Source organism: Cottoperca gobio, chromosome 16 (assembly GCF_900634415.1).
Source record: "Cottoperca gobio chromosome 16, fCotGob3.1, whole genome shotgun sequence".
NCBI classification, from domain to species: domain Eukaryota; kingdom Metazoa; phylum Chordata; class Actinopteri; order Perciformes; family Bovichtidae; genus Cottoperca; species Cottoperca gobio.
Window position 1 is genome coordinate 12,266,761 of NC_041370.1, and position 21,578 is coordinate 12,288,338.

The 21,578-nt window shown below is 39.3% G+C and overlaps 3 protein-coding genes across 9 annotated transcripts in view; all 3 read left to right on the forward strand.

The window, feature by feature from the left end:
* The first annotated feature begins 6,919 nt into the window (after positions 1 to 6,919).
* ptdss1a (phosphatidylserine synthase 1a) lies at positions 6,920 to 15,754 on the forward strand. The gene is made up of 13 exons (XM_029452092.1): positions 6,920 to 7,291; positions 7,849 to 7,940; positions 8,263 to 8,307; positions 8,392 to 8,516; positions 8,637 to 8,795; positions 8,869 to 9,020; positions 9,997 to 10,138; positions 12,097 to 12,209; positions 12,405 to 12,470; positions 12,560 to 12,659; positions 12,856 to 12,924; positions 13,909 to 13,972; positions 14,136 to 15,754. The coding sequence occupies exons 1-13, from the start codon at positions 7,110 to 7,112 to the stop codon at positions 14,234 to 14,236; spliced, it is 1,410 nt and encodes a 469-aa protein (XP_029307952.1). The 5' UTR covers positions 6,920 to 7,109; the 3' UTR covers positions 14,237 to 15,754.
* Positions 15,755 to 16,466: 712 nt separating this feature from the next.
* On the forward strand, positions 16,467 to 18,384 carry LOC115021474 (E3 ubiquitin-protein ligase NHLRC1-like). The gene is given in 2 exon segments (XM_029451962.1): positions 16,467 to 16,844; positions 16,846 to 18,384. Coding segments are annotated over 2 exon segments (1,245 nt in total). The 5' UTR covers positions 16,467 to 16,628; the 3' UTR covers positions 17,875 to 18,384.
* A 153-nt stretch (positions 18,385 to 18,537) lies between these two features.
* kif13a (kinesin family member 13A) overlaps positions 18,538 to 21,578 on the forward strand; it is a 35,441-nt gene continuing 32,400 nt past the window's right edge. For all 7 annotated transcript variants that reach the window (XM_029452156.1, XM_029452157.1, XM_029452158.1 and 4 more), the window contains exons 1-2: positions 18,538 to 18,888; positions 19,111 to 19,201. In XM_029452156.1, the coding sequence (XP_029308016.1) occupies positions 18,834 to 18,888; positions 19,111 to 19,201 (146 nt within the window). In that variant the 5' untranslated portion in view covers positions 18,538 to 18,833. The remainder of the gene's footprint in view (positions 18,889 to 19,110; positions 19,202 to 21,578) is intronic.

A 21,578-nucleotide genomic window follows, 5' to 3' on the forward strand; every position in this document is an offset into this window, starting at 1 on the left:
TTCTGTTCTCAGTCCAAATGAGACGCAGACCACAGCCCGGGGCTGTTCAGCAGGGCTTTCAGCTCCAATAGAGGCAATAGAGACAGAACACAAAGCCACACTTGATGTAAAAACAAAAAATAAGTCGCCTGACTTCTTTTAAGCACTAATGTAAAACCACCTGGTCCTCTACAAATAGTTATTTTGAAGTATTTATTTCTCAAATGTCTTCTTCAGCTTGATTGTGGTGATTTGGCACGTTGTTCTTTAGCGAACCAGAAGCAGAGGATTGCAGATAATAAAACCTCGAGCCCCAACACACAAAGTTCCATAACCTCCATCTAGAAACATAAAGATCATGAAGTACACATTAGGTTCATATAAGCAAATAAATGTAAATATCTATTGCTAAATAAGAACTATGAACTGTTTCGTTTTGTCATATTCTTGACAGTCTTACCTGCAAATGCAGTTCATTTTCTGATCTCCATTGAGCCAGGTCAACACTTATCAGACAAGCTGAAACTACAGCTACAACAATGCAGCCGGAGTTAACCATGAGGGACACCTGCAACATACGCCGTACGTTATTGATGTAGTCATTTCCTAATTGTTGTAACTTGGTCTTGTATTGAGTTGTACTCACAGGTAGTAATCTTGGATATTTGAACAACAGGTTGGAAACAACTCCAGCAATAATGAACTGCAGAGGAGATAAATGCTACTTAGTCACTATTTTGAAGGCAATTTATATATATTAACATTTGTTTGAACTAATTCTAGAAGACCTTATAGTTGTATATGCGTCACCGTACTTGCTGGATGATTTTTACCATTTGATTTTTAATGTAAGCAATTTATACACTTACGAGTGCTCCAGTCAGCGAGGAAACTCTGAACAGAGTGAAAAGGGACTGTTGCATCTCCTGGGTTACTGCGAAGAGAATTCCCACTCCAACACTAAAGAGACCGCTCACCATCTGCAGAGACTGACAGAGGGACAAATAAACAGTACATGCAATGAATTCATGACAATGCATGTGTCGTAGCTGGAAGTGGTTACCAAATGAACTAAATAAAAAAAAGAAATACAGTACACATAACATATCAGTGTGTAGCATGAATCATGTTAATTAATGTTTGTAACATTATTAAAGAAAAACTGAATCTAGTTCCCTAAACGAGATTTATTTTCATCCAAATTTATAAAGCTAGTCTAATGAGCCAATAACACACCAGTTATTTAAACTTTAAGAATGTTAGGCACACATTTACGATATTATATAGACCGGATAATGCGTGCTTTTACACTTAAGATGTAGAATACCACAAAACCCTCAACCAAGCATTTCCTGTTGCTGCTGGCCAAAACTGCACACGTTGTTTTGGACGTCCTCCTTCATTGCACCTCTAATCTGTCTAATCTTTCAAAAACTGTTGAAAACATGAAACACATAGCTACAGGGAGGAATGAGTAAATTATCACTAATGCCTAAAATATTAATACAAAGTAGTAATGTATGAGAAATAAATCCACTATCTTACTTCCTTTTTTCTATGACTACACAATTCTGTTACAACTCACACACACTAAATACTTCCTTACACTTGTATTAACACATGAAGTATGTCATGTTCAATATTCTTTTGGTTTAGACACTTTTTGAGAAAGCCGTTTTTCGTGTTATATTTTAATTGCATTGCTATGAAGCAATTAATGCAGAGTGTCCAATAATTGCAGGGTTAAAGAGTTCGATTTCCTGGCTCCTCCTAACATCATACTGAAGTGTCCTGGAGAAAAACAATAAGCCAATAATAAGCACCATGCATAGCAATACTCAGGAAAAGTGTAAAGACATTTTACACATTGAGTGTCACCTACTGTAGCTATACAGGGAATAATACACAAAAAGGGTTATGAGCAATAAGGTATCAAAAAGCATGTCAGAATAAATGTACTACATACATGGCAAATGGGCTGCATTCATAATAATTGTATTATTTATTTAGTATTTATAATAACTAAATAATTAGACTGGTATTTCTTTGATACAATTATTTGAACATATCATCATTTCTATGTAATGTCTTTGGAGTCAGCTCCATTCAAATAAACCTGTGATATCTTGGGTCATATACATTTTGAAACTAAAATAATCGGGATCACAAAGCCTAATTCAATGCACTGGATACTACACCGACATTTTCTTACAATAATTTGGGGTTACTACACAAACACCATAAAGTCAACACCTCTGTGAAACAACCTCAATAACAGTTTAACAATATGACCTTCTCGAAGGGTTTGTTGTTTGCATGATTTCATTTTGTCACTCTTACCCCCAACACAGCCGGTTGTTTCTGCAGCAGGTCATGCAGCGGCCCTTTTTTTTCTGGCAAGAGCTCTGAAGCTTGGTAATGTCGCATCATCGGCGGCTCTTTCTGCCCGGTTATGCTTGCCGCTTCATCACCTCCATGGATGTCCATGTCAGCATCGGCACAGGCCATGGTGCGTCTCCGACTTGGAGGGATGATGGCTTATAGTGTATAATATTAGAAGGATTTCAAAATCATGTCTCCTATAATGTCAACACGGGACAAACACTGCAGTAGCTTTAAAAAGTACACTAAGTGACCAAAACAAATAGAAACTTGTGTACATTGTAATGCAATGCCGTGCAACAGTCCTTTAGTAAATTGTGAACATAAAGATTTTTAATTGCCGACACTGTGAAGTGGTGATTCAACACATCTTTGAGACTGCTATGGTTCGATTGCATTATATTTGAATGTGTCATATTTTTCTTCATTTATGTAAATAAGGCAGTCAAGATATTAAAGATATCTGTCACTATAATACAATCCAACATCTCAAATTACAGCGCTGATAAGAACCATGAAACTAAGTAAAAACCTAAACAATTAAAGGAATAGTGTCAATAAATCTAAATATATTATATGAGATGGCTTCCAATTCTCATATGCTTTTATTTATTATAGCAGAATTATAGCATTTTTAGATGACACATTTAACATTCATAAAAACTTCCAATCCACTACGTATACATACATATACAGACTTTGAAATGCTCGAAAACTCATATTCTCTATTGCAACAATGCTTTTTTTATTTTAGTGCAATTCAATGAAGATCTTACCGGGTTTGTCTTGAGAAGAAGCTTGTATCTGTGTCACACAAGAGCCTTGCTCTTTAGACAGGCCTTTCACTTCCCTGCAAATACTTTGAAAGATGAAGCCACCTCACGCTTTAACTTCCTCACTCTGCCAGTGAGTGGTCTCCACAATATCATCATGTTTAGCCCTCATGCCTCAAAGGCATAAGTTGTATGTTATGGTACAGTACTTTTTAATTATACTACATACAACATATACTCATTTCTTTACATTTATGAATATAAATGATTTAAATTAGCAAGTTTTGACAGTTTTAAATGTTTGCCAAATCATTTAGCATGCAAGTATTTTGTGGGTGTATGTGTGTGAGTGAGAGGTAAAGAGGGGGGTGGGGGAGAGTTTGGGTTTGAGAGCCAAAGACAATTACCATTTCATTTCCTTGTCAAACGCATTTGACAAAGCAGAGAATTTCAGCTCTGAATCAAGATAAGAGGAGAAAAAAAGGTATGTTACTGAAAACCTCAACAGCAGGAGGCCGCAACGACAAAAACTATTTTAACATTTATTGCTTTGATTGTGTTCACAGGAAAATGAAGAAGACATTTGTATGCAATGAGTCAATGATCATCACCATTCCCATCGGGAGTCTGAGGAACGCCGGAGAGGGTCAACTGATGCCGGACAACTTTACATGTGTGTACAGAGATTCTTACAAGGTCTTTGTTGTTAGAGGGAAACCTAAACCTCTTGGAGTAAGTTGAATTATTTCTTACACAGGTAGAGTCACGATCACAGAATTGTTTTCATAGTTTTATCTTTATATTTATGTCTTCAAATTAAACACCCAACATGCAGCGTTGTAATTCAGTATTGTTCTTTTTTTTGTATTAGGCAGCCCAAGCCATCGCGGGTGTGTTCATTCTCACGCTCGGTCTAGCTTTTGCTCCACATGACACCAACAGGTTATACGCTCCTACCCAGTGTTTGGGTAAATACAATCTCAAAATTACAAATACAATTCTAATAATATATGTTAAAATACAATTAGAAACCAATTATTTAGACATTTCCATTGTTATCTACTTAATGTTTAATGTTGAAAAGCATTTGTTCTTGTACTTCCTTATGCCTCTGTGACATTTCAACGTCCCTGCATGGAGTCAATGATGTTTATCTTATCAGATCTTTTCTTGTGTTTTTTTTATATTCCATAATATTCACTATCATATTTCTGTGTATGATCATTTACATGTTTTATCAATATCTCAGTTTGTGGTCACTGGTTTGCTGTCCTATGCAGCTGGACAATTTCCAAACATGCATGTGGTAAGATAAAAAAGTTTTGTTCAACTACAAAATCAAGTACAATAGGTGAATTAACCCCTTGATGTGCAAACTGGATAGTATTATTCTAGATGTATTGTATATTTGTAATGTTTTTAAATTAGGGTTAGGTTACGTTCCGGACTATATTTTTGACCAAATTTAAAGCTTTAAAATAAAAAATAAAATGTAACACAAGCAACAGGATCAATTTCAGTTAGATTGATATTTAGAAATAGTAATTAAAACCCAAACTTGTATCTCCTAAATACTAAAAAGCGTTGAAGAATGCTTTCAAAACATGGATTCCAAGTGTATGTAGTATAAATTAAGGGATTTGCAGAGTAAGTAAAACATAATGACACAGCATGACGTAGTATTTAAAGACAACGTCTTACTTAAGAGAAGTGGATAGGTAAGTGCAAAGGACTTCCAAACAGAAGTGAAGTTTTAAATATGTTTGCCTTCCACTTAGACTGTGAACTGTTGCTTTTAAGTTATTTGTCTTTGTAAACTTACAACAACAAGTGAATGATTGTAACAAACAAATGTGGATTTTAAGAATGTTGTACTTGTATAATCTATAATCAAACAAGTACAAAAAATAAAAATAATAATACGTGATAATAAAGCAAATGCACAAAGTCTGCCTGCATTATTCATGCCTTATTGTTTTACCTTCCAGACCAAGCTGTCACTGTCTCTGAACATCATCAGCTTCTTGTGGTCAATTGTGGCAGTTATTCTCTACATAATCTATTTTGGTATTCTACCTAAAAGATCGCAAGGTAAAGAAAAACAGCATTTATCATTAATAAGTAACCTCTGGGAAATACAAAGCAAATGTGTATTAAATTCCACCACTGTCTCAACTTTCTTTCATAGGTCTTCTATGACGGGATCATCGGACTGATTGTGACTCTGCTGGGTGTTGAAAACATAATAGCCCTTTTCTTGATCTACTGGTCGAGTGAAGCTGTATGCAGAAAAAATTTCAACACCTTGGTATTTAATTTTCTTAATACACACAGCAACGGCATACTATCTGAGGAATAAGAGTATTTGTAACTAATAATGGTCATTATTTTTCTCCACAGCCCACCATACTGCTGAAACAGGTAGACTAAACGCGTCAAAGGCTTCAATGGAGCTCAACAACCTATTAATTCTACCTTTTAACATGGTTATGAATTCCTTATTGTATCAAAACTGCACAACAGCCTATCAGTGTCATATACAACATACACATAAAGTGAAATGAACTATTGGTGATTGCAGATTGCATGTGAATGAGCCACTTCTTTGATATATATTACATATTATTTTGTTTGTATACATCTACCTGTTTATAATGCATTCTTCCATCATTTGTATAACAGTAGGCCATCAATTTAAATTTAAATTCATTTGTTTCTGGACTTCAAAATGACCTTTGATTTCTATGTCCTGGAGAATCTTGTATTGTTTCAACTCCTGGAAGTTTCGATCATATTTTAAAACGTCTTGTATTGTAATCATTGTTTTATTCTGTTCTCTGTGAATCTATGTAACTTTGTTTTGGGCAAATAAAGGTGATTGTGCTTAATTTCTTTCTTGTGGATCTGTAACACATTACTCTACTTCGGAGCAAATAACAGCTACAAAATAAGATCAGCAACATATGCAAATGATCCACACAATGATCAATCTTCATTTGATATCAGTCAGACAAATAATGTTAGACATTTTGTTGTGATACATTTGCTAAAAACTACAAATTAAATATTTTATGTATTTATGAAAGGAGAGGAAATAGTGTAACAGTGTAAACCCAGAAAGAACAAGTGAGCTTTACATGTGTGTAACAACCCACAAATTAATAATTGACATGCAAACATAAAGTTGTAGGCAATTTTGTAAATCATTTTACAATTCCCTGTGTAGCTACAATAGGTGACCAATATGCTCAATTTACTGAAAGTGGTGAGATTATGTGTAAAATAACTTCTCAAATATATTTGCACCTGTTCTCTAAACAACCAGAAATAACATAAAGAGAAAATATTTAGACCCCTGCTGAAATTTCCTTTTTGGTTTCAGTGACATGTGAAGCCACGTGCGGCCACATGGTGGAGGTAAACACACACAACATCACTTTTAGTGCAGGATGTATTTCACACATTCATTTGACATTCAACAAACTGTACTTTTATAACTATGTTGAAGTTCCCGAAACCTGTAGGCCTATGTATGTTTTTTAATATGAATTCAGGAGTTCACGGTTCAAGATTTGTTAATTGATTATATTTGGTAGATTAAAAAGTCAACCTCTGGTCACTTGTCATGCTTTAAAGTCCTTGCATGGAGGTCAGTCACGCTAAAAACAATCATAGCAGCACATGATGAAGGAGGCATGTGAACTCTTCCGCTTTGCGACACTCCCTACATACATGTAGCACCAATCACAAGCAAAAGTGAACAATTTATCTAAAACTGTCTTTCCCTCTTTTAACCCTCTGTTGCTCATTCTGCTCAGCTGTCAAATCTACTTTTGTACGCTGCTAGTTAGCTATGTAACCGTATATATATTTATTTTTAACCATTTCCTGCTGTCTGTAGTAAGAGTTTGCATTGGATCACCCTCTAATGCTGCTGTGAAGAGCTGCTGCTGCTGCTTCAGGCTGAGTCCTGCTATGGCGTCCGTGTACAGCGGATCCCACACCTTGAGCAAGGATGATGTGAATTACAGGATGCATTTCCGAATGATAAACGAGCAGCAGGTGGAAGATATCACGATAGAGTTCTTCTACAGACCGCACACGATAACGTTGCTGACATGCACGGTGCTCAGTTTGATGTATTTCGCGTTCACAAGGTAAGTCGTGCACGGCTAGCGTTAGCTCGCGCTGTTAGCTTCGTCAGATAGCGCTCGGCTAACGGCAGCAGTGATGCTCTGGCAGTGCCAGGTGCACTAGCTAGCTCTTAGCTACTCTTTAATGGATTTCCTCACCGAAATAAGCTTTACATTTACACGAAGGCACTGGAACAACTTTTTCAGTGACGACTGCCAACATTTTGCTGTCACTAATCGTCAACCTAAGCTAATATAAATACATATTGCGTTATATAACGTTAGTCCAGTGATGAACACCGTTTCCTGTGCTGACATTAGCTACAACAATGTAACGAGCAAGTGAACGAGTCGTAACGTTAGATTTACAGGGATTATCTGCTTTACAAACCCACATTTGCCCTAAAATTATTGTGCTAATGCAAAACCATCATGTCTTCTGCGTGAAGCTTGAACGTGAACATCATTACAGTTGTGGAGGGGGACACATCATTTGTAAAAATGTGTTGTTTAACATGTACCACAGTATCACTGGTGATATTAACTGTTGGTTGAGACATTTCTGTTTACCCTGCCTGCAGAGATGATGGAAATCCCAACAATAATCTCTGGGTGGGGCTCATCCTGGTCATCTCCTTCTTCCTTGTGATCAGTGTTTTGGCATTTCCTAACGGTGAGCAAGAAAAAGGACCCTGAAATGTGTTGCATAGCCATCCATTACAGTTACCTTAAGTGGCTCCACACACATCATTATATTACTGTGCTAACATATGACCACTGCTTTACATGTCACCTTTAGTTAGAACAACAACCTCATTGTGAGACTGTGTAAACCAAACAAGGAAGTGGAAGTGTCTGGTGTTGCGGGCAGTATATGTAAAACAATAATACAAAGAAAAGCTGATATAATTGTTTTGGCACAATGAGAAACCTGTGCCTATTCCATAAATTGTTTGTAGATTATATCTTTGACATCTGTATGTGCCTCACTTTAGGTCCATTCACCAGACCACATCCAGCAATATGGCGAATTGTTTTTGGTGAGTATTGCTAAAAATATAAAAGCCTGTTTTTATTTGGACCTTAAATTTCCCTTCCTAATGTATTGTCTCTCTACTTTTAAGGTCTGAGTGTCCTCTACTTCCTGTTCCTGGTTCTGGTCATCTTCCTAAACTGGAAGCAGGTGAAGCAACTAATGTATTGGTTGGATCCAAACCTGCGTTACGCCAAGAGAGAGGCAGACATAATGGTGAGTGATTTAGGCTTAAACAGAGAATAATTCTCTTATTGATTGACTTGCATCAGTTGCGTTCACTGCCATGGGGATTATCAATCTTTGTAATGAGGCTATCTGTGCTGCTCTCTGCAGGATTATGCTGTGAACTGCCATGACATCACCTGGGAGAGAATCCTGAGTCATTTTGACATTTTTGCATTCAGCCATTTCTGGGGCTGGGGTATGAAGGCCCTGCTCATTCGAAGTTATGGCCTCTGTTGGACCATCAGTATTACCTGGGAGCTTACCGAGGTAAGGAAACGCACACCCGTCAAGTTTTTCAGATGTGATGTAGACGCTCATAGCCTCTTCATCTCCTGTTCAGCTATTCTTCATGCATCTGCTGCCTAACTTTGCTGAGTGCTGGTGGGACCAGGTGATTCTGGACATCCTGCTGTGTAATGGAGGAGGCATCTGGCTTGGCATGACTGTCTGCCGCTTTTTGGAGATGAGGACCTACCACTGGGCCAGTATTAAGTATGACCTTACAGTCTGGAAAGTAACTAAAAGAAACAGCATCCAGTGTTCATTCTTAGCCTGTTGGATTTGTCAGGTTAGTTATAGGTTGTGATAAAGGAAGAGGGTTTATATAGTAAGTCTGACGCAGGTATCTCTTGATATCAGCCCTGTTCGAGTATTAATGCATCCAAAATATTATCAGTAATACATTATCAACCTTTTTGAATGACTTTAATTTAATCTAAAAGTGTGTGTATATATATATATATATATATATATGTATATATATGTGTATATATATATATATATGTGTGTGTGTGTATATATATATATATATATATATATATATATATATATATATATATATATATATATATATATCTATCTATCACAAGCTAAATAATCTTAACATAATTATTTTTTTGGCTTTTATTATTTAATATATAAATTCAAGATTACTATACTACTTATTTATAACTTTTATACATGTTAAACGTGTGTGTAATATTTAAGAAAATCCCACAATGTCAGAATAAGTAAAGACAGATGAGTAAGGGCTATCTAAAACATTTTTGTATATTTTATTTAATAAAACCGTCTCATTGAGATTAAAACCTCTTTTCCAAGAGAACAAGAAACGTTCGCAACAAAACAAAACCAACACAACGACACAATAACAAGGAATTAAAAACAGTTACAAGAATCATAAATAAACTATCCGATGATAAAGCTTTAAAATCTCCCAGTGGAATACAATACTAAGTTCATTCCATTTTAATAGGTGCATTACAAGCAAGGCATTTGCGATGCCATCTTAAGATGTATAATTTGTTGTTTTGAAATATGATCTCACAAGTTCATCAAGGCGGAGTGGCCGTGAATGATTAATGTGATGGCATTACTTTCATCTGGCATTGTCTAATGTACTGACATAATACTTATTGTAAATCTATCTGCACGTCTTTGTAAACCTTCTCTTGTGCTTCCCATCCAGGGACATCCACACCACCACGGGGAAGATCAAACGCGCCGCTCTACAGTTCACCCCTGCGAGCTGGACCTACGTACGCTGGCTTGACCCAAAGTCTTCCCTGCAGCGAGTGATGGGAGTCTATCTGTTCATGATCATCTGGCAGGTGGGTCACCGAGAAATCCTCTCTCGCAAGTTCACGGTGACTTAAGTGCCGACTAGTCGGGGATCATCCGATCTGCTCTGTGTGCTAAAACCAGGCTAATCTAATTGCCTCCTCTTTGGTTGAAATCTTAAACCTGTCTCACATGGATCCATATAATACATTAGTGTCCTGCTGTTTACACATTAACAGTTAATCCCGTACGAGGTGAAAGATGCACGAGATTACTTGGGAGCAATTTGTGGTAATGAGGAAACCGTGGATGGGGAACTTGAGTAAACTCCATCGCTTTCCACTGGAAAAGCAAGTGTTGCTGCCAAATGTTCTACCCACTGGCAACCAAAGCGATGAAAGCTGCCGTTTCTCTCTTTTTTTTGTGTGGTGTTGAAGCAACATTGTCCTCCCCTCTCCCTCACTCAGGCAGTTCTCAACTCTCTTGAGGCTTTAAATAGTAATTACCAGTCTTTGAGAGTTAGTTGAAGAGATGGGGGACGTCTCAGCTCAACTCGGCGTGGTGACAGTTTAGCTGCTCTTCAACCACACAGGCTCCAGGCCAAGTGAGTGAATAACACGGCAGCAGGCCTCCCTCTCATTATCTCCAGCGCGGATGAGAGGGACTTGGACAGAGTGTCCCCGTAAACGAACGGCTAGTATTGTTGCCAATTTGTTAATCCAAGTGTGACTTGCATTGTAATAGAGTCTTTGTTTGTTAGTGTCCTGGTTGAACTGTTTGACCTTTTCATCTGCCTGTAGTAAAGCACAAATTGAGTCTCATTGTCAGTAGACCTTACTAAGCAGGACACATTTTTTACTTAATAATGGCTGCATTCCTTATAGGTGGGCTAGTTCCAGGGCTCTGTTTTTTGTACACGCAGTCTCACTGGCATGGCTTATTGTTAATGGAAAAGAGCTCTCCTGTCATTGCATGTTGTTTGCTACTAAACTTTTGTTATTTCTGCAAAAACATCTGCAGTGAGAGAGATTTATGGTACCTAAAAACAAAAACGGGCACATGAAGCCACTGAACAATCATCATATGAGAAAAATAGTCAGAGACAAGGCAATAGAGTTGGAGAAATTAAAGTTTGTCCTGCTGTAAAATTGTATACAGTGACTTTGTGCAATGCAGCTTATACGATCAAAGGGCACGAGTTCCTCGGTTAAGTATCCCTACAGTATGACTTGCTTATATGTTCTACCGTTAAGTTACCATGAGCAACAACAATGAGCCCATTGTGTGAGATTTAACCCAGTAGTTAGAATATATCCGTGTTAAAAACATTTCACTTTTTATACAACACCCTGCAGGAACCATTTAACTTCAAATAGTTTTAATCTTCATGTAAAATCTGTTTTTATAATATCTTTTGTGTTCCAAGTGTCAACCAATCCTTTTCGCAGAAGAAATGTTCCCATTTCACAGTATTAAAAGCAAAGCTGTAAATAATAAAACATTTCTGAACTAGCTGCTTCAGGTGTTGTGCATTATTGGCTTACTGCAACAGTCATGACCATAGGTCACTAATGTTATTAGTAACTTATGTGCTTTTCCTAATATGACGAGTCAAAATTGCTGCTGTGAAAAAGGCCTATGAAATTAAAAGTATAACGCAGTCAATGAGTGGTAGAACAAAGACACTCTGTACTCTGGATTTGATGCCGACTTACAGTTTTAAAGGTGTTAAAGAGCATTCATGTGCATATGGGGTGAGCATGGTAGGAACTGTTACCCTCAGGTCATTTTACAGCAGGACAAAGAAAACAGAAGGTTTTCGGGCCAAACTGTTCAATTGTCTTGACTGGCTGAGTCGGTCATCTGACCATAATCCACTTTGCCATGTGTGAAAGTGAAAGAGAAACAAGCACTTTCAAGCCGTCCCCTACTTCCCTGTGTTGTATACAGTAGCTATTACACATGAAAATCTTTTTTCTTTTCTTTCTGTTTCCCTCTTTGTCCATAGCTAACAGAGTTGAACACGTTCTTCCTCAAGCACATTTTCATCTTTCCCGCAAGCCATGCTCTTAGCTGGTGTCGGATCCTGTTCGTTGGTATCATCACGGCTCCAACAGTGAGGTAAAATCACAAAAGACCATTTTATTAGCAGGGAAATCTATGAAAACTGATAACAGCAGATCTTTTGGGATATTGTACATTGTTATATGCTTATATTCAGTTCCTTGTGACAGACAAACAGATTAACGGTAAGGCAAGTAAACAACTACAGGGGACATTTGCTAATGTTTGTATTGTGTTTGTTCTTTGCTTTAGGCAGTATTATGCGTACCTCACAGACACACAGTGCAAGAGAGTTGGGACGCAGTGCTGGGTGTTTGGGTGAGTGACACTTAAATTGTACTAAAGTTAAATGAAAAGTTTTCTGCAGGTCTGTCAGATGCTTCAGTTGTTTGTTTTCTCATTTACAGAGCAATAGCTTTTCTGGAGGCCCTGGGATGTATTAAGTTTGGACAGGACTTGTTTTCAAAGACACAGATCCTCTATGTGATCCTCTGGCTGCTGTGTTTGGTAAGATCAGGATCAGTAATGTTGCATTCAGTCAGCAGTAGACTCATCATGCTTTTAAATACATTAAATCTTGGGACTTCAACACACCGTCACGTATATCCTTCTGTTTCAACATGAGGAACATTCGAACATCAAAGACTTCATGTGCTGTAACTTATTGATTATGGAGTCTCTGTTATGTTTGATCTGTTTTCAGGCCTTCATTACATTCCTGTGTCTGTATGGAATGGTGTGGTATGCTGAAAATTATGGTCCAAATGAAAAGGTATGTCTGTTGCTTTACATTTAAGAAGAGTATTCAGGCTTAATTTTCTTAAAGGCTCCTCCGCGGCTCAACAAAGGTTACGGTGCTCGCCAGCGGCTAAAAGCCAACCCCAGATTCACTCTCGTTGGGCAGTGGGCTTTGTCCGCTTGGCGTTTCCCCTCGCTATATTTAAGTTTTAGATTTTTGTAACTTCATCTTGGCACCTGCTCGCGATGTTTTTATAGAGGTCGATGCCCAGAAACGTCCTGAACAAAGCAAAACAGCGGGCCAGACAGACCCCACCACACACTTCATAACTTAATGATTGAGAGGGATTACTTCTGTATGAGTCTGTACATTGTTGCTGTTTTTTCTCATTGTGCCTTTGAAGTAACTGGATAGTATTTGATGTCTTAGGCAATGAAGGTGTCCACACCTGAACACGTTTTATACAAAACCCCCTTTTTAACATGCACCTTATTATGTAAATACGGTGGCAACTTCCTGAGTTGCTTTTATGTAAAAAGTCATGACAATCATCCTAAATCAACCTCGTATTATCCTCATTATGGTCAACAATTAAGGCTGCAATAGCGAAATATGTTTTTAGCACCCATTATTAAAGCCGCCTGTGAGAAAACAGTCCTCTTCCTTGATATGATGACTTTTCATCTCACCGCTGTTCTCAGCAGCGAGACCACTGCCGAGCATAGTGTTGTTCTATAAATCTCCTGTCGTGTCTAAATGAAGCGGCAACCGTTATTTATGTGTGAAAGGCAAAACGCCATGTTGTCAACACATAGGTGAAGCCGTCGATGCTACATGTTCCATATCTAAAGAATTAGCTGACTTACTCTTGAGGACCCTCTGTGAATATAAACGTTCAGACTTTAAAGATTGTTATCATTCAGTGTACCATGAAAGCTGTACATTGTCAGTTAGCCGCTCTATGTTCCCTGTCCATTTTTTGGTATGTGTGTCACGTGTCTCCTCTTCTCCTCACAGAGCCTCTCAGAATGTGAAGACAGTTACAATGAATTTGCTGAACATATGGCAGAAGAATTTAAAGGTACAGTGACCTTGCTGTAATTCATCAACCACATAAAAAAGACTCATAAAACTGTAATCTTGTAAAGGGCTGACCTCTAGTGTTTGAAATGATATTTCACTCATACTGCAATGTTTCATGTTATTATAAATTCATTCCCGAGTGTTCAATCCTCATGTTTCAGAGGAGTCAGATGTGGAGTACGACGACGACAGCCCGATAACCAGACGTAGAGGGAAGGGCTCCGGAAACACCAAATCCATCAACGGCCTGGACAGCCAGTAGGAGTTGGAGCCAGTGGCTGGTGTGCGTCTCCTGAACTCACTCCAAGGGGCCAGGTGTGAAGGATCACAGGTTGAAAAAGGGGGTAAAGATGCAACCACTTCCTGGTGTAATTAAAGTCTAGAAAGCCCCCCACCTACAAAAGAGGGAGTGGAGACAGGAGAGGCTAAGTGGATGAACAGGCCCATGCAGTGTTATTAGGAGTGCACAGAGGCTTGGACTACATACATACACACTTTAAACTGTGTTCTGTAGTCATAAAAAAACAACTCCTAAACCACTGATCACAGGTTTCTGTGTGTGAGAGCGAGAGAGAGCGCTGTATTTTGTGTGGGAGAGAAAGAGGTGGCAATAAAAAAAAAACTGCCGATTGTAGAGGTGACTGCATGATCATTGTAGCGGATGAACAATAATTTACAAACATTTATCTATGATACAGTATATCAATGATGGTCAATGTACATTTGACTGGTTTACACCAGCCTTAACTCCAGTATGTTGGGCCGACACATTTCAATGTTAAAAGCCATCATGTAGAATTTATCACATTAATTAGAGCCTCTATGTTTATAGCGCAGAAGGGCTGAAGTCTCTTTATTAGCATCATCATCTATTGTCTATTTGCATCTTCGATGTTCACACTTGTTTCGTGTTTATAACTTGAATGTGGGCAGGATTTCAATGCAAGGCCGCTTTAGCTTGGTAGGATCATTGACTGAGGATTGTGTTTGACCTGGAACAAAGCAAAGTACACCGTTTAAGCACTTTTCAGAATGTTTTCTTGCAAATACTGTACATTTTGTAATGCTTGAGGTTTTTGTGAATCATCGTGACCTTGAGTGATTTTACTCTCCCTGTCCATCTGTGGCTGCTATCTTTTTCTTTTCTTTTACTTTACTGATAACGGAGGGCAATTATTCATATTCCTGCATGTGTCAGGCTCTACCTGTCCAAGTGCAGGTGTGGCTTTGTTATACTGTCGGCCTTCTTGTTATGGCATATATTGCATTTGCATGGCTGTGTCAAATCAAGTGTTTTTAGTAGTAAAATGTTACAAGAGTAGTCGAGATCTTTGTATAACACCACACAACAGGGTGCCAGTATTGTTATTTTTGTCTTTCACTGTCATCGTAACATTTTAATTCACCCCTTGTGCCTGTTTGCATGTTGGTTTTTTTTATTCCCAACTTTTCTCACTTTGTATTAATACTCCATTTTGCCTTTTTTGTGTTTCGATTCTTCTGCTCTCGAGTGCTTTCTTGAACATTTTTATTTATTTTATTTTATTTTATTTGCTCTGTCAGCTTCATCTAAGTACAGATATATCCCTCATAATCCTCGACAATCCAGACGCTGGATCTGTGGAATGGACCAGGCTCCTGTGCTACAGTAGACACTATAAATGGTACATTGTCTCTGGATTTAGATGTCATTTGCCAAAAACAATTCCTATGAAAACGGCTCTTCTTTTTCACTGTGAAATAATGAAACATAATAAAATGTTTTACATTTCCTCTTAAACTCTTTGAGTTGTTATTGCTTTTTTTAATGGAGCAGCAGCACTACACTTATACACTACTTTCAACAATAAAGGTCTTTAACATTCATTAAATGAATAATTTTAGTACTCGCTAATTACATTCATAGAAGTTTGCATACTTAACAATAGGAAATCATGAATGACCTTGCTCGACCCCTGAAGAGTGCCCTGCTGCAGCAAAGGAGTGCCGGATTGGCTGACTCGAGCACTGCCAGGCTCGGATCAGATTTCACTCCGTCTGCAAACCATGAAACTGAGAGACTGAAATAGCTTCCTCGTGCTGACCTATAACGACATGTTTTTGAAGGTATGGTTTATGTTCCCTTTGAAAAGAACAGCAAAGAATGTCCTCCTAAATATGAACAATAGAAACAGAGATATATCTAGAAATGATTATCTGCAGTTATCTGCAGCTGTCACCATGCAGGGAGTATTCAGCCACACTGACACCATGTAACATCTGGACATCCTGGCTTTGAAATCCAGCCAATTACCATCATATCACTCAATTCATTATTTTATATGTATATTAAGTTTTTGTGAGATACTCTTCTCTCCTTTCAGTGTTCAAAACGTAACGGGGGCTCCAGCATTGGTGTAAGCTGATTTCCAAAGGAGGGCAGCAGAGAGCCTCAGTTTAGTGCAAAATGTCACATGACCACTTGGGCCTAAAGCACAGGACATGAGTGTGTTGACAACAAATTTGCAGTGCTCTGCCTTCATATACCTCTCTATAATCATTCTCTCCATCTCATTTAAATCAATTCTTTCTGTTGTGGTTTCCTGAGCCTCCCGCAGCCTGCAACAGCTTATTGATCCGTCTGTCGCTTTAAAGAACATCAGGATATTTCAGTCATGGCCGAGAGTCCTGCTTCCCCGAGTCGTGGCACCCTGAGTGCTGAGGGGATTCTGAGAGAGATCCAGATCAACTTGCTGGAGTGTAAAGTCTGCTTCGAGAAGTTCAGCACTCAGCAGAGGGAGCACAGACCACAGAACCTTTCCTGCGGCCATGTTCTCTGTCTGGAATGCATCAGGGCTCTGTCCCACCCTCTCCTGAGGAAGCTGGAGTGTCCCGTTCTGTCGACAGCTGTGCAGTGTTGACAGCACCTCCCACTGCCAGGCTCTTAGTGACCTGCAGGAGCTGCTGTTGTTCCGGAGTCCCACTACCTCTGCCCCTCCACACAGGGCAAAGGGAGGCCTTGGCTTGGCTGCAGGTCTGACATCCACAGCTCTGCACCTGTGCACAGCTTTTGGAGGATGGGGGACTCTTATCAACCCTACTGGGATAGCCATTTTGGGATCTTCAGGGACAATAGTCGTGGTGCATGATGGAGAGAAGAGGGTGGCAGTGTTCAGTCCGCAAGGCAGAAAGCTGCACAGTTTTGGGCGAAGAGGACAAGGCAGTGGGGAGATCTGCTTCCCAATGGATGTGGCGGTGACTCCCTGTGGTCACGTGGTGGTGACTGATGCAGGGGATAAAGCTGTGAAGGTTTTCACCTCCAGAGGGAACCACGTGTTAACGGTGAAACATTCCCTCCAGATGCCCTGGGGTGTGGATACAGATAGCTGTGGGCACATCCTGTTCTCAGACGTCCAGGCCGGCACGCTGTCTCAGGTAAAAGTGGACTATACTCAGGGTCTCGTTCTAGAGCATCAAACAGTCATTTCAGACCTGCAGCATCCAAAAGCGGTGGACTGCTGTCGGATGACTGGGAACACTGCAGTGATGGAGCATTTACCTGATGACACATATCCACCAGGGAAGCACCGACACACGAGGCTGAGAGTGTTTACAAAAGACTTCCACCTCCTTTATCAGACGGACAGTTTCAGCCTGATGCTGCAGTCTACAGTGAGGCTGAACATGTCAGGCGTGGCCTTCGACAGAGATGGAGATGCGATTGTGATTGACTCCAATCAGGGGATGGTTTGGAGTTTGGGGAAGCTCCAGGATGGCCCCGCCCTGACCCCACTTGTGGGAGATGACCTCATCCGCCCAGTTGGGCTGGTGACACTGAACAACACGCTCATCGTTCTGGACAGTGGAGACCATACAGTGAAGATTTATTCTGCTAAATCTGATGCTGGGCCCATGATATAGCTCGTGTATGAATAGTATCACAGCAGCGTATGTGAAATGCAGCTTATCATTTGATGAGGTGACCTAGTAATGCTATTTATAAATATAAGTAAAGTATTATATTGAAAATATGAATATAATATAAAAAGTGGTATAGGCTGCTTTATTTTTCACATTAAAAAATCAATGTATAGACAACATTTTTAGGCAGTCGTGCTATGATTAAGAATTAAAAAATATATATTGTTACATAAAACTGATCTTTTTCTTATTTTTGCTGTTTATTTTGGTCAATACTGGATAGTAAATATTTCTTTTAATACTCTTTTTGGTTAGTGAGAGGTGTGGGGTGGGGCACTTGGACTCCTGCCTCACTATAAAAAAACAAAAAAAACTTGGCAACAGCCCTGCTGCTGTAGTACATAATAAAGTGTTAATATGACTTGTATAATGATATTATAATCTCATATTATTGTTTATTAAAAAACTATGGATACAATAATTAAATGAGTGTGTCAGAGAGAGGGCGAGAAAGACATGTGTTTATTATAACTGTATCTTCCTTTTTAATAAACCCTCTCCTCTTCTCTCATGCATGTAAATGAACTTGTCAGACAGCCTCCCCCCCCCCCCCCTGATAAGCGGCGCGGTGCGTAAATCCTTTCCCCCTCTTTGGCACAGCCGTCTCCAGTCTGCCAGAGGATAGCAGTCGTGCTCCCAGTGGAAGATGGCGGTGGGGATGCTGTCTGGGGCTGGAGCAGTGTGCTGGATTTGCACAAAAAGCGAACCCGAATGGATATAAAGGAAAACATGAACATATTTCTATCTCTTCTCCTCGAGGTCTGGACTCTTTCGAGGTTGTTTAGCTAGAGTGTGCTGCCTTTTTTTCTGGCAGAAATCCGGGCTTCTTGTCGGGGATTCACCGACTATACATCGCTAGCTCAGCTCATAGACAGGGTGGGAGTGAAAAGTGGACGAAAATGTCGGATTCAAAGGTAAAAGTTGCAGTGAGAGTTCGGCCCATGAACCGCAGAGGTAAGTGTTTAAAACGATGATTTCACTTTGCAAACTCGCATGTCTGTCTCCTCGGATTCACGCGACATGATCATAAAGTTTGGATTTCTTCGCCATTGCTGCTTTCAGCTCGAGTTATGAAGTCAGACTTGAGTCTGTTGAACACGGTTAAAGTAGCTAGGATTTTACTTTGCACACCCCCGTATTCTGCTTTACTTTCTCCCAACAAACCTCTCTCCACAGAAATTGAACTGAATACAAAATGTGTCGTGGATATGGAGGACAACCAAACAGTTCTGCACCCTCCACCCTCAAATGCAAAAGGAGACAACAGGTAAACAAAGCTGAAATACTGCCAACTCTTTGTAATTTGCAAATGAATATCCGTATAATACATTAAGCTCTAGCAAGCAATATAGTGCAATGAGCTTGTTGCAGCTAGGGCATCTTTTTTTTGTGCAAGGTTAGTGCAATAGAGTCAAAAAATGTTTGCAGCCCACAGATGGGTTCTCTGGCTGTTAGTAAGTGAAAGAGCAGAACAATGCAGACTGCACTCTCACTGTAATAACCTTATCCCACTCTGGTTGTAATACAGTAACATTCAAGGTTAGCATATAACCATCTATCCAGTGAGCTCAAATGTCTGAAAATACTTCAGAACATAAAACACATCGTCCTGATACACAGTAACGAGGATTAAACTTTCAAATATTTATCTTTACATAAATGCAAGTAAATATTTGCAGTAGGCAAACAGGAATGCTGCGCTCCCGCTGCTGCTGAGGATATGATGTCTGTCAACCACCTGCTTGCAACATGATATTATGTTGTGTAGCTCAGGTGAACTTTTCACATACTAATCACCCCCCACCAGCAAAATAATATTACCCTCATATATTACATATCTGATGTTGAGTTTCAAGGCCAGTGTAGGCGGTGGAGCGTGTCTGACACATGAAGACGCCTGTTAGACTGAACAGATTAGTGTTGAGCCTCAGGGTATCACGAGAGTCAGAACTAATTTAACTTATGTAGCATTCAAAGAGGTGTTAGACCACACTGTGGCAGGATTTTTCACACTTTTATCAGACATGTTTGTGGTTAAAAAGTGGAGAACAGCTGCATCAAAAGGAAAAGCTAAGCATCTTCTAATCTTTCACACTCTGCAAAGCTGCAATTTCTGCCTGGCTTGTGATCTGACATGCTTTCTGATTGTAATGAGGAGATCACACAACATGTAGGCTAATGCTGTATGATTGGGAAGTCATTGAAGTGTCATGCCTGTTAGCAACGGTCAGAGATGTATACATTTCACCCATCGGAGTTGAAGTTGTTTTCTGCCATTTTTGTTCTTGGTTTGATGGCCTCTGCTGTTGGTGTCACACATGATTAAACAGCTGACCTTATTACCCAGAGGCGCAAATAAATCTAATAGGTATTATATATATATATATATATATATATATAGTATTTTCCTGAATCATTACTCAAATAGTGTCAACAACTTGTGAAAGTCCACGGCGTGACTGCTAAAATGAAGTCATTAGAGGCAAATGCATGCCACAGTCAAGGCTTTTCTCATTGCCCACATCCAGCCTTGTTAAAGTGTAATGCTTTTTCTGCTGTTCCATGTAACCAGCAGTCAGCATTAAATGATAATGAGCTTTCTCCTCCAGCAGCTCCAGACCACACATTAACCTGTATTTAAGGCAATTATCAGAACAGAAATTGCCACACAATGGCAGCATTCCAGGCAATTAACCAATCATGCTCAAATCTAACATGTGTTTGAAAGGGATACACAACAGAACACAGAGCTGTCGTTGGTGACAGGTCAGAGGAACGACAAGTGAGTGCACAGAGATTGAGAGTGACTACATCTGCAGTATTTTCTCAGTTAAGTGATTAGTATTTGGAACTGATGCGGGATCTTTCCACTGCTACCTGTTGCTATGTTGTTGTGTGAGGCACAAACACATTTCACATTCAGGGGAAGTTTCCACATCTGATTTAGACGTCTTATCAGACTTAAATGTTTTTAACTGCTGCTGGATTCACTTTATAAACCCATTTTTATAATTTAAATAAGTCATTCTTAAGGTAGCACATTCTGTAGCTGTAGAGGGACTTCAGTTCAGTTTGGTTTTATTATGTCACATTTCTTTTCTATTGTGTAGTCCAGGCATATAATTACTTGTTAACATTTCAGTGCTAGTGATGTGTGTGTGTGTGTGTGTGTGTGTGTGTGTGTGTGTGTGTGTGTGTGTGTGTGTGTTTTTGGTCTCTGTTTAGGCTGCCATGGTTTTCTTAAACCATATAATTTTCCTCTCGGCTTCTTGTGGAGCCGAAGAAGGGGATACCCTGATCACAAAGACTTTGCCTTGTCTTTTCCGCAGACACCTGCTCCTGTGTGTCAGATTTAGTGGGTATTATCATGTCAAATATGGCTGCAGGGCCAAGATCATGGGAACGTTTTTGCTCTCATGGGAATGCTCAGCCACAGCCTCAAAGAGGAGACGGCAGTAACAGATATTTTTATATTTACTTCTTAGGCTGTAGATTTAGCGGGATTTAACAATGGGAAAACAAATAGCATAACATTCTTTGGCTTTTGGTGACACTCTTTTTGCCCCAGTAGTTTTGCACAATATTCATAAATACTAAATATGACTTTAGTCTGATGAGATATGAAGTCTCTAGTGGGGTGAACT

What these genes read in the sequence shown, in the direction of transcription:
- ptdss1a (XM_029452092.1), top strand. Translation starts at nt 7,110, where the DNA reads ATGGCGTCCGTGTACAGCGGATCCCACACCTTGAGCAAGGATGATGTG. An exon ending in TTACCTGGGAGCTTACCGAG is followed by an intron (nt 8,796 to 8,868) that starts GTAAGGAAACGC and finishes TCTCCTGTTCAG; the next exon opens with CTATTCTTCATGCATCTGCT. An exon ending in TACCACTGGGCCAGTATTAA is followed by an intron (nt 9,021 to 9,996) that starts GTATGACCTTAC and finishes CTTCCCATCCAG; the next exon opens with GGACATCCACACCACCACGG.